The sequence below is a fragment of the Labrus bergylta genome, chromosome 1 (assembly GCF_963930695.1).
Source record: "Labrus bergylta chromosome 1, fLabBer1.1, whole genome shotgun sequence".
NCBI lineage: Eukaryota > Metazoa > Chordata > Actinopteri > Labriformes > Labridae > Labrus > Labrus bergylta.
This window is the reverse complement of record NC_089195.1, coordinates 17,907,461-17,921,089: the sequence shown is the minus strand read 5'-3', so window position 1 is coordinate 17,921,089 and position 13,629 is coordinate 17,907,461. Positions and strand designations below refer to the sequence as shown.

General features: G+C 36.8%; 1 protein-coding gene across 1 annotated transcript; it reads left to right on the top strand.

Moving 5' to 3' along the window:
* The first annotated feature begins 1,305 nt into the window (after window positions 1–1,305).
* Window positions 1,306–13,177, top strand: cyth4b (cytohesin 4b). The gene is made up of 13 exons (XM_020643929.3): window positions 1,306–1,431; window positions 3,591–3,673; window positions 3,765–3,829; window positions 4,582–4,648; window positions 6,070–6,188; window positions 7,008–7,088; window positions 7,479–7,591; window positions 7,853–8,001; window positions 8,941–9,052; window positions 9,530–9,606; window positions 9,890–9,961; window positions 10,189–10,343; window positions 11,880–13,177. Exons 1-13 carry the CDS (start codon window positions 1,413–1,415, stop codon window positions 11,959–11,961), a joined length of 1,194 nt encoding a protein of 397 aa, XP_020499585.1. The 5' UTR covers window positions 1,306–1,412; the 3' UTR covers window positions 11,962–13,177.
* Window positions 13,178–13,629: the final 452 nt, after the last annotated feature.

The window sequence follows — 13,629 nt, the reverse complement described above, 5'->3', positions numbered from 1 at the left end:
ACAAAACTTTTTTTCACAGAAGAGTAGCTGTGAAAAAAAATATTCATAAGTGGATCTTAATTTATTCATTAAAAATGTCAGAAATCGTACCCTTCAAATACCTTTATTCCAACTCTGATTTATCTTTAAATTACATTATGTTGTCATTCTTATTGCTCTGCATTATGACATGTTTCTTGCATATTGTCCTCACTGTGTTATAATATTTCTAGTATTCATCTTAGTTAGGGAGTCTTAAAGTTTCAAACAATATATCAGACATGGATATTAAGTTATAATAAATAAATTCAGAGTTGTTGGAATGCTCCCTTATTAGTTAGGCTTTTAATTGAAGTTTGACTTTTCAATCTAATTTTAGATTTCAATTATATTTGATCTGTCAGTCAGGCTTCCAATGAGTAATATTTATTTGTGTATATGTCTATTTTATTATTTGACCTTTTTTAGTTTGTTGTTTAAAAATGTCATTTAATACATTATTGATTTGTCTTTTAATGTGTTACTTCTAAGTCCAGCCTTTTCAATGATTTTTTTTTTACCAAATATTTTCATTTTAGTCTGTCTTAATTCCTTGTGTATATGCAGGTATTTACAGTATGTTAGTTGTTATAGCTTCTAAGTCCTTGATTTTTAATCTACTGATTATTGAGGACTTTAAAAGTAACCAAGTTCTCTATTCATTTATGACTGTATGTCCTAAATACTTGGTATTGCATTGGCTTGGATATGAAACCTGCAGTACAAATAAAGTCTGATGGCTTGATAAAACAATTTAATTGTCAAGTCAGCACAACTTACAGCATGACAAAAAAAAAGGACAAAATCATTCTGTAAACAGAAGTGTCTATTTTACAGTTCAAGAATATTTCATTGGAACAGAGTCTTCCTTATTAACATCAACTGACCACTTATCAAAATCCCTGGTAAGAAGTGGTCAGGGGTTCAACCCTTACTTCTACATCTCATAAGATTCCTGGCTTTCCTAATTCACATGCTGGTCTGAACTCTGTTTTGCAAGTTTCATTGTTAAACCAATTTTTCAAAACCTCTGAACAGTGAGGGATGTGCTACCAATGTATATTATGTATATATTCAGCTATAGCAAAATCAACATCTTTGTTATGTTGAAATATTGCTGTTTTGTTTTTTTTGCTTAACTTCATGGACTAAGTTGGGTTTTATCTTGAAGGACGATGCACTCTTCCCTCTTTCAGTCTTCATGTTAATGTGAACTTGATTTTTTTTTGTTAGATGAGGAAGAGGTGGGGTTTAAAAAAAAAAAAAAGAACACCTAATTCATTCAAGTGTTACTGCAGTGTATGCAGAGGCAGTCTGCATCTCTTCACCGCCTAATTGGACTGTATGTAGCTGCTTTTGGATTGATCATTCTTGACTTTTTTTCTTGGATATAAATGACTGATTTCCAAATGGGTAAGTGCTGATTTGTCCTCCTGGTTGGTTGTATAATTGTGTATTTTATTTAAGATATACATCTTCTCTATCTGCATTCATCTTCTATTTGCAGTTCTAAAAATTAGACCTAAATGTATCAATAAGGCACTCTCTTATGAAATTATTAATTGTTAAAGCTGTTGTGGTGATGTGCTCTTTTGTGTTCATCAGGGGGAAATAGAAAAAAAGTTTGATCTTAAATAATGTCCAGGTTTCTCCTTGTAACAACTTCCATCTCCTCCTACATTTTGCTCTACGTTAGAAACAGCTCTGATGAAAAACTACATGAAAATGTCATGTGAAGTAGAAGTTCTCTCTGGGTTGATATATGCTGTGAGAACAGGGATTCTTGGTATACTGTTTATCGCTGTCTGCCAGTGTGTGAAACAATGCACAGGTTAGAGAGTGTCGGTCTCAGCTGAAATAGGGAAGAGGCAGTCATAGTCAGAACTCACAGGACCGCATGCCACTGACAATAATATGAAAACAGAAGTCTCTATATTTAGTATGAAGTTACAACAATCCAATTTTAAAATCATGCTGCTCGGGGGTTCCTTATCTGTCAACAGTTATATGTCAGTTTAAAAATGTGAACAATGGAAAAGAAGCAAAAAATGATTTCTGCCTTTCAGCTTCATTGCACAAGATGAAGGGTGTGTCCATCCTGTGTTCAGACCCTCAATACTAAACAGCTCACAGAACCATGCAGGAAGTTTTGGTCGTTAGAAATGACAAGGGTTGAAAGTCTCAGATGATTAAACCTGCCATTTCTATTGATATGTTTGAGGCACCACAGAGCTCACACTCTTAGGCTGAGTCTCACTGGCAGTGAACCAAACGAAAAACTCAGCTGTGTTGATCATGAAATCTTCTATGCAGATGATGACGTTATTTATATAACTTCTGTACAAATCGGACCTCAAACGCGTTCAGAATATATATTATATGGCGAAAGAAACTTGGAGATAAACAATCCGTTTGTATGCATTCATAGCCTTTACACACACTCAAATATATACCTGACACAATCTCAGTGTAAAAATGTTGTTTGTAACGTTATCTTGCCATCAAATGTAGTGCAGACATTTTTCTTCCCAGATGATGAATCTTACTGATTTGGCTTTTCTATCTGAATTCGTCAAGAACCTTTGAGGCTGGCAGGGTTTGAGTAAATTCACTCGTTGGGATTTTCTATTAGCATGCCTCTTGTCCAATGAAAGCTGGGATCGGCTCCAGCCCCCCGTGACTCTGAACTGGAAAAGCTGTATAGATAATAGATGGATGGATGGATGGGTGTTTGGATTTATATTGATATCCACTTCAATGTACAACCCCTTTCATAGTTTTCTTTGCAAACCTTTACCAGCAGAAATAACAGTATTCCATTTAGGCTTAGTTGTACTTTAGGTTCAGAATTTAATGATGTAACACTCAGGATTTAATCTTTTGTTTAATGAATCTTCTGTACAAACAAATCAATGCAAGTCTTCCTCGAGAGCTAGTTCAGTCAAGTGAGTCCATCATTGGCCAGATGTTGAATAATTCACAAGGGGAATTTAAAACCAATCCTGTGATGCTTTGACCAAGCTGGATTGATGAATAATCATCTGAAAGCATAATTTGTGATTTAAGATCAAGCACATGTACATTTGTTGATTGAGTCATTAAATGTCACCAAGCAACCTTACAGTTTATAAAGCAATCACTTAGCGTAGAACACCATGACTTACTGGATGAGTTTTATGATTAATACTGTGTCAAGATATTTCATGTGGAAATGGATGGTAGTTGACAAATAAGAAATATGAAAAAAATGTTCCAAAAAAAAAAAAAAAACAGGTTACTCTTAGTGGTTACAGATATCTTTCTTGTGAAAACCACACTATCTGTTTCACTTGGTTTCTAGAGAAACACTTACTCCTAATGGTTTGGTTATCTCAAAAAAAAAAAAAAAACACATCTATACTGGTTTATAGATGCATCAAATAATCATAAAGATGAACAGATCTTTCTCTGACATGTCAGTGAAGAAGTGACATACCTCCATACTGAAAATACAAATAAGGCTTTAAGCTTGCTTGTAAGGTTTTATGTGTTCAATACTGGTGCTGATTACTGAGGTTTTCCTATTTCAACAGTTTCCTCAGATTTTACAGCAGATGAGAGGATGGAGATCGAAAGCATAAAGACGCATAAGAAAGATCTTCTGGATGATATCCAGGTACAAACACAGACACAGTTAATCTAAATAGTAAGGGACGATATTGAGGAACAACATGTTTAAGACGTTTCTTTCACTCTGCCCTGTTCAGAAGTTGAAGATGGAGATCGACAACGTCATGGCAGAAATACTCAGCTTTGAGTCTTCAGAGGAAAAGTGAGTGTTTAACCTTGATAAATCCCACTCCTCCCTTCCAACCAGTCTTTTCTTTTATAGAACTCATGTCTCTAAAAAGTCCCACTTAATGCAATTCATGTATATGTCACGGACGTATCACTTTCACCATCACCACAGGGTCACCCACCCTCTGGTTACCTCTGATGAACAAACTTTTCCTTCTTAATATCAATAGGGGGTTTAAAATAAAAAAAATAGTTTAAGAAAATAAAATGTGTTCATTATTGATCCTTAGGAAAAACTGCCTTAAGAGCCCCCAGGAGAGAAATGTTCTTCAATGATAACGTGAAACCAAAAAAAAAGAATCCAAACTATTGAAACATTTTTGATTGTGCTTTTCTTTTGATACTTCTGCCCATTGGTTTGCAGTACATTCAAGGTGAATCACTCACTGTGTTAGAATGAACATTAACATGTACGTCCTGCTTGAACAGGAAACTTTGCCTCCCTGAGGCTTCACTCTCATGGGAGCATTCTATCAGTGCCATGGAGATTAAGTTTTTGCATGCTAATTTTTTATTTTTTTATATATATAAAAACATATATGTTGCAGCCCCACAAGAAAACAAAAATAGATTAAGTACCACTGAAAGAGAAATAAAGTGTTTTGTTGAGGCCAGTCGTACAGGGGGCAACTTAAAAACCAGTTGACTTGACCAATAATGATTATGTGAAGTGAAGCACTTTAAACTTGTTCTTAAACTAATTTCTTATTTTTTATCTTACTGCAGCAAGACTATTGAGAAGAGCAAACAGTTCTCTAATGGCAAGAAGAAATTCAACATGGACCCCAAAAAGGTGAGTTTAGAAGAGTGAGAATGTGAGTGCTTCATTTAGTTCAGTTCACATAAAGAGTACACGTTTAAGCTTAAATATCTCAAATATATATAGCACATATGACTGCCCAACACTTTGTAAGAAATGAGTCATTTCTTACAAAGTGTTGGGCAGTCACGTGTAACCTGGACCTTTTTAAATAAGCAGCTCTTGCTCTTCTCTGCGGCCACTTCCTCTCTTACCACAGTGTTGATGCTGTGGTGCTGTGAGTCAGTGAAGTGACGCTCTCTCACCATGTTGACAGCTCCGTTTCTATGGTTTCAGTGGCACGTAATGCTTGTTGCTGTTGAGGACACAAATGTTTGACAAATAAATACAAAGGCAAAGCATAACCACTTTTCTTACTGGAACTAGACTGAACTGTGGTGGGTGTTAAATGTTTTCTGAACATTAAACCTGGACTCTGGAGTTTTTTCCTGTTTTCCCTGTGAGATTTAAACTACCGTGGGACAATGACAAAGGCACTCATTACTGACAGTGGATTTATTATTAGCATACCATTTGAATAATAAATGTAAAATCTAACTCTCCTTTTTTTTGATGTTCCTCCAGAACAGGACAAGTTTCTGTTTTAATGTCTGTGATTATGTCAGCTAGAATATATGAGATCAAGTTTATCATTATCATACTACAACTTGTAAAAACATTATCATTAGGAATTTGTATGCATAGTAAAAACTGTTCTGGTTCAAAAAGTGCTAACAAACAAACAAAAACAATATAACTTTTGATTTAGAATATTTTTTTGGAACAAAAAAGGTGAAAAGCTCAAATAACTTAATCAGTTAAAAGTAAAATGTAGAATTAGAAACAGACACTAAAGTGTGATATAGAAACGTGTGGTGATGTGGTGAGATATTTCCCAGGAAATGTTTATCAAATTAAATTCAGTCCTCTCATTTCTCATTGGCTTCAGGTGGGTTTAAGGGCAAATGTAAAACATTTGCAGAAATGAAGAAATGAAAGTCCTTTTTAAACCAAAATAACGCATTCTGACGCAAAGGTTTTTTTTTTTAACCATAGCAAATATACTTGTACCATCCTTTTCCTCTCAAAACACTGTGATGGAGGAGAAAAAGGAAGAGAAATTTGTTTTAAGGAATTGGGTTTACAGAGAGCTTTTTTTCCATCCTGCCAACCGGAGATGAGATAATTACGAAAGTAACCACATTTAGCAATGATACAATGTGTATGTGCGTTTCATGGCTTTGTTCTCCAACACTACTTCCGAAATAAAAAATGTCATTTATATATGTTCAAGACAAGAAGTCATAATATGAAGAAAAAAAAAAAGAGGAAGTATACTTACAGATAACAATCAACTCACTGACTGAGTGTGTGTGTGTGTGTGTGTGTGTGTGTGTGTGTGTGTGTGTTTGCAGGGGATCACTTACCTGGTGGAGAACAAGCTGCTGGATGGGAGTGCTCAATCCATCGCTGAGTTCCTCTATAAGGAGGAGGGACTGAACAAGACAGCTATTGGAGAATTTCTTGGAGAAAGGTAAAGGGAGAAGGGGAGTACTGGGAGGACAGTGGGAAAACAGCATGAGGATGAAAGTAAAAAGGGGTGAAGAAAAATGCTGAGGATAATTCAATTAAATTCAATTCTCGAGACACTTTACAAAAAGCAGGTAAAATACCTTACTCTTTGTCTGCTAACATTACAAAAGAGCAGGTAAAAAGACCTAACTCATTGTTATGTTACAAAAAGCAGGTAAAAGACCTTACTTAATGAGGTCAAGGGGAGGAGTACAGAGTAGGAAGAAAGGAAAATGAATGATTGATGAGAGGTGGGATGAGACGTTGGACATTAAAAGAAGAAAGGAAGAATAGGGAGGATACATTTATGCTTACAAGACAATCGGTAAAAAGAAACTCGTATTATGTGGAAGGAAAATGTAAAGTTTATAAGTGAGAATTGTAGAAGAAAGGTGGAGGAAGGAAAAGCAGCAGAAGAAGAAGATGAAGAAAAAAGGGAATCGTCAGGAGAACGAGGAAGAAGGGTTAAACCTAGGACATAAACAAGGGCAATTGAACTGAAGGTCGATACGAAAGGACAAGGAAACGTAACAAAATGATTGTGCGAAAAACACAAGGGTAAAGAGAGACTGCGAGAAGAAAGGAGGAGAAGGAAAAGTGTGCACAACATAAGAAAAGGAGGAATGACTGAATTACACTCACAAGGACAAATGAGGAGCAAAAAGATAAAAGTGAAAACAGGACCCTGAGAGACAAAAAAAAAAAAGGCTGAAGGCAGGTTTCAAAAAGTGAGTTTCTAGCTTCTGGTCTCAGGTGTCTTCTTTCATTTTCTGCCCCACAGGGAGGAGCTCCACCTGCAGACCCTGAAGGCCTTTGTGGAGTTGCACGAGTTCTCCGACCTCAACCTGGTCCAGGCCCTCAGGTAGTTTGCTTTTCACTCCTGACTCCTGCGCAGGTTTCTTATTTATCATCATCATCAGGGACATTTACACATATGCGGATGTGTTTAAAACACGTGAACGTCCAAATTGTAAGTAGTATTGAGAAGGGCATATTTTCGAATGACATAACGTGAAAGAAAAAGAAGGAAGGCCTCTGATAAGTTGTGACAACGCTTGCTCATGTTAGCTCATCGGTTGCATTACCTACTGCTAACACAATGGCAGTAACCACGAACGTCATTACCGGTTGAAATCCCCGCACCCGAGGCCGCGTGGCCCCTCGGTGCTGGCGGCGGATCGTCACTCAGAAAAAACTCTCCCTCTATGCATTTCTTACTGAGGTTAATTCTGTTTTGGTTTGTATGTGACAGACAATTTCTGTGGAGTTTCCGTCTGCCGGGTGAAGCCCAGAAGATCGACCGCATGATGGAGGCCTTTGCCACACGCTACTGTGACTGCAACCCTCATGTCTTCCAGTCGACAGGTGAGCTTTGCTATATATGCGTCTGTTCACATTCACGTCTGTGTTTGACAATGTGGTCTTGTGGCAAATTTTTTTTAAATGACGCCACCTCTCCCCCTCTCTCTCTCTCTCTCTTTGCCTCTTCGACTTTTACCACCTCAATTTTCTCAACATTCTTTTAAGCCGACTGAATTTATGTGACCTAGTTTCTAGAATTGATACAATGACTATTATTTTGGTTCCTCTTATTTGTGTATGTGTTCATTTCCTCTGCAACACCAGACACATGCTACATCCTGTCATTTGCCATCATCATGCTCAACACCAGCCTGCACAACCCCAACGTGAAGGACAAGACCACCCTGGAGCGTTTCTTCTCCATGAACAGAGGCATCAACAACGGAGAAAATCTCCCTGACGACCTGCTTTCGGTGAGCACCACTTGCCAAACTAGACGCCAAGAAGTCACAAATCAGTCGCCAAAGCTGAAGGATAACGTACAACTATGTTCAAATTTGAAATGGATACACAGTACAAGATGTAACTGCATTTTGTAGATGGGTTCAGCGGTTTTTTATTTATTTAGAGTGAACAAAAAAGTAGACAAACAACCAATCTTCCAATCAAATTCTCCAGGACAATCTTGAGGACACAGAACATAAAGAAGCGCTGCGTGCTGAGATGACACTAACGGTAGCTTATCTTGTCTCTAGGAAGCCAGAACTGCACTGAGCCCGGCCATATGACAATGATAGTGTTCTGATCTATACAATAAATACCCAGCATGATGTCTCATTTGTGTTTTGATTGGAAGGCTGTTTCAAAACGGAGCAGACAAAAAACACTTAATAACACAACAACCAATCAGAGTAATGAAGCGGTGGTGTAAAAAGAGTATTAGGCAAAGTTTGCTTTTGAGATGTGGCTATCTGGAATTGAGAAGTTGTGACTATGGTGATCCTGAAAACAGGATAGAGACAAGTGCAGGGGCTTAGGACTTGTAAAACATTATCTCACATTCCTCACATCATATGGAACAGAAACTAACAAAGGTAACCACGTTCAGCTTGTTCTCACGCTCAGTTTCCAGCCACAGGTCAGTCATAGCTATCAGTAGCCTACATGTTGTAACACCGTTTCGAACAGTGAGTTGAACCCACCAGTATCCTACTCTCACACAAAACCAATGACTGTGGTTTTGTGTGAGAGTACACACACACACACACACACACACACACACACACACACACACACACACACACAGACACACACACACACACACACACAGCCGTGACAGCAGTATTGTAGCTTGCAACATTGAGGAAGCCCTATTTTTGCTTTAAAATACATTTCTACTCCTCTCTACCCAGAAACTGTACGAGAGCATTCACAACGAGCCTTTCAAAATCCCAGAGGATGATGGGAATGATCTCACACACACCTTCTTCAATCCCGACAGAGAAGGCTGGCTCCTCAAACTCGGTAAAACACCTCTACAAATCAGTCTCTTCAAATGAATTCAAGAAATATTGTGTCACATTTGAGCCTTGGTGAATCTTACATGATTGGAAGTGACAAAGCTTTTTTTTGTAACAAAAGAGATAAGAAGAAAGAAATAATTGGGAATGTTCAAGATTTTAACACCAAATTTCCTAAACCAGACGATGTTTGAGTGTGCTCTGAGCTGCTGTGCTTTAAGCTGCAACAAAACAGGAAAGTACAGAGGAAGCAGGCAGAACATGTCCCAATAGTGGAGTCCTATAACTCATGTGTTTGCATGTAAACCACACCGCAAGGTTATAAAAAAGTTAAGAGGCAAACAGATCATTACCAAGATTGGTATTACGGTCAGCTGGTTAGGCAGTGATGCAACTTTGTAATGCTTGTCCTTTTCCAATGATACTAACCGTTCAAAACCGTTCATTGTGGTCTTAATATTTTGTATTATGTGTTTGTCAGGAGGACGAGTCAAGACGTGGAAGAGGCGCTGGTTCATCCTTACTGACAACTGCCTCTACTACTTTGAATTCACCACTGTAAGGGTCCCACCATGACAGTATTTATTTTCTAAAAAGCATTACTCTGTTTGTTTTTTAGCTTATTTTAGGACTGTATCCAAAGAGAATTACCTATGATTTACTTCTACTACTATTTATCTTTTGCATTTGAAGTAATCCTATTGTTATCTTTAAATTCATAAGTAGAATGGATGAAAAAACATCAATATACATGTTTTTTATTTGGTTCCTAATTTCTTCTACTTCCTGTATAATCATGACAGAAACAACTTTTCTGTTTTTTTTCTTCATTCATCTGCAGGATAAAGAGCCCAGAGGCATCATCCCTCTAGAGAACCTGTGTGTGAGAGAAGTTCCATATCCTCGTAAACCGGTATGATACGGTCTGCAACGCTTCAATTAGTTAAAACACATAATGTAAACACCCAGAGATTTCCCTATACCTTTTATTCTTCCTCTGCAGCCATGACCAAAGATTTTTTTGAAAGTATTGGATGCAATACTTGCATGCATTGGATGTAACTGGTCACTATCAGAACAACTCTAGTAATGCCAGGGGTAATCTGTGATTGTGACATATGTGTTTCTGGTGTTGTCTAGTATTGTCTGGAGCTGTACAACCCGAACAGTCGCGGGCAGAAGATCAAAGCTTGCAAAACGGAGACAGATGGTAGAGTAGTTGAGGGGAAGCACCAGTCCTACACCATCTGTGCAGCCAGCGCAGAGGAGAGAGACTCTTGGATCGAGGCCATCAGGTAAGACCAGACATACACACACACACACACACACACAAGCATATATATAAGGGCTGTCAAACAATTACAATTTTTATTTGCGATTATTCGCTGAATTTCAACGAATAATCACAAATATAAAATTCAATAGTTAATTGTGATTAATCACATTTTTAATAGTATGCTTGAAATTTTATTATTTTACATTTAAAAATCAAATTTGTTAGGCTTTTATTTTGAATGTTTGTACTTTCTTAACCTGGGATTATGTTACATGCTGTTTAAAATCAGCCCTGCTTTTATTTTGAAATAAAGTTAGGACTTTTTGGCAGGTCGAAGGTTACTACACGTGCTTATCCATGGAAGAAGATACTCATTGTAGATCAAAAACTAAATGAAAAAAACTCTTCAACTGAGCTGTCTGAGAGTTTTTTTTAAAGTGAAATGAGACATTTAAGAATGCTTCTTTTTGATAAACGTGACTACAGGGAGACACTGTGGAGATTAATCCACAGGGTGCCTAAATGGACAAAGTAGCATACGATTAAGCGCCATCAAAAAAAAGAAATGCGTTCATTTCAGAAAAATGATTAATCGCAATTAAGTAGTTTGTGCTGACGGCCCTATTGTACATAAATATATATATATATATGTATATATATATATATATATATATATATATATATATATATATATATATATATATATATATATATATACGTATATATATTTATATGATTGCTCTGTGGGTTTATGGTAGGTAAAAGTGTGTCTCGAAAACAACATCCACACCCAACAACACAGCTGGTTTAAGTCGAGCGTGGCAGCTTCTGCTTGAGACCACATCCAGTCATGATCAAATCTCGTATCGTACTTTGGAGTGCGGTGCTCCACAGGATGAAGAAAGATCATGCAGTCACCAATGTTTGGTAGTAAAAGCAGAATTATTATTCTCAGTGAAGTACTATCAAAAAGAAATCCTAAAACTTACCCTTTATGTAATTGCAAGGTAGCTTTTATTCTTTTTTAATCAAAAAAGTTCTATAAAATGTTCTTTTATAATAGTTGCTTTTTTAAAATCTGTTCATAAAATGACTTTCCTTGAACAGAATCCAATCTAGTAGCCAGAAGTATTGAGGCAATCAGTCAAGTTGTACATAAACATGTTGTGTCTTTACATTATGTTGACAAAAGTGTTGAGAAATTAAACAGGGAATGCTCATATATTCCATAATCCTTGGCTGTAAAGACCTACTTTACAGTGTTGGACAGCTTAAACACCTTGGCTTTTCCAAAGCTTTTCTGCTGTTTCTATGGTTTAATGTTGCCAAAACTGTCAAGTTGCTAGCCAGAATCCAAAGCAGTCACATTTGAATTTGATTGATTGTGATTTCAGCTTTGAATTCAAAACTTGGAAATGTGCTTTGTGAGGATCAAAGTTTTGAACAGTCCATCGCAGGACATTTAGTCCTCATAAATACTGAATTCAAACACAGATACACACACATGTTGCTGCATTGGCCCCACTAATTTGGTCATCGTCTTCCCTTTAAACAGAGCCAGCATCACCAAGGATCCTTTCTATGATTTGGTCTCAGTTCGTAAGAAGAAGGTGATAAACCAAGCTCCCCAGGACTGAGCTGCCCACTGCCCCCTCATGGACATATAAAGTACCTCACCCCAGTGGGATTCAGTCCTCTTTAAGTTGCAGTAAATATACAACTGTAAGGGACCCTGGAGCTCTGAATCTGAGCTCTGACTTTGGGCTAAAAGAAGGACTTCTCTTTCCACTTCTCTTTTTACAGACTGAACTTCACTGTGTCAAAGGGGAGAGACAGTGAGTCATCTCTGTTGCTCTATCAGCGTGAAAAGCTGCAACAAGTTTGTGTGCTGATAATGGGAACTGAATCGTTCTCAGCACAAGTGTAAATATGTAATCTGTTCATCTGTTAAGATTTGTTTTTCAAAATGTTGCTGTGTAGTAGTGTCAGATTTTCTTCTAACATGAGACATTTATTCTGGGAAGGTGTCCCGTCGCTCTACAAGATTTTAGAATATGGAAGAGAAATTGATCAAGCCCAACAGACAATTCTCAGCTTCCTAAAATGTTCTCCTGAAGCTCCAAAAATGGATGTATAGAGGTAAAATAACAATTAAAGTTCTCTTCTGTACATCTGAAGATGTAAATATTTTTTTTTTTAAGCTTTTTTGGGGAGCTATGTTGTTGATGTTGTTGTAGAGTTTCTAGTACTTTATAGATCGATCAAGAACACTTGTTCTGACAGGTCAAACCTGCATTTTCTTTTTTATTGTAATCGACATTTTTTTGCACAGTGCACTAACCTACAGCATGCATACATCTGCTTTGATTTAACTGCAAATATACACTGTCACTTAATTATTTAATAAAAAAGGTATTCAGGTGCTTGTAGACATGTTGACTGGATCCTGTTTTTTGGGTTGTAACAACTGTGTTTCTAGATGAACAACTCTGAAACTTTGAGACCACACCTCACTTCCTCATGTTTACTGCCTCTACATTTTCTATGTGTGTGTATGTAGACATGCTCGGTTCACATCCTTGTGTGTGCTTCTGTACTTAAATCAACTTGATGGTTTAACGCAATATCCCAAATAGAGGTTTTAGAAACCATCTAAGCTGCCTTTAACCTACTTCACATCATGTTTCACATCTTGTTGTTGTTGTTAGTGTATTATAAATATGTCTGCGTTAAAATAGTTGTACATTCTATAAGAATATTCTTGTTAACATATAATTGTGTCAACATCAATACAAAAATGTTTTCAAGAGTTTCAGCTCCATATAACGGCAAAATAAAAAAAAGTCAAATGCTGCTCATATTATTATACAATATTTTGTTACCATAGTATGAAGAGAGGATTTTTGCTATGTTGTCGAGCTAATGCTAGCGCTTTCACAGTTAGTTAATGATCTTTTTCATTCACAAATGAACTATTATTTACAAAATGAACATCAGTGAAGAAGACTTCAGTCAGATTGAGATCTTAAACTGTTTAAGAAAATGTTTTACTCAAGTAATAAAAATACTTCTACTACTTAGTAACTTCTGGAGGCCACATACACTTCTCATATACATTTGATGGTTGTAAATACTGTATGCGTTTGAGTTTCCAAAACATTTTCAAATGTGGTACGTTTAATGTGACAACCATCAGCAAGAACACACAGCCACTTTTTATGTTTGTGTCTCTGTCAACCAATGTACAGTTTATGTTGTTTGATCATTACTTTTTTGGTTTTTGTTCGTCATTTTGTTTTTATGTA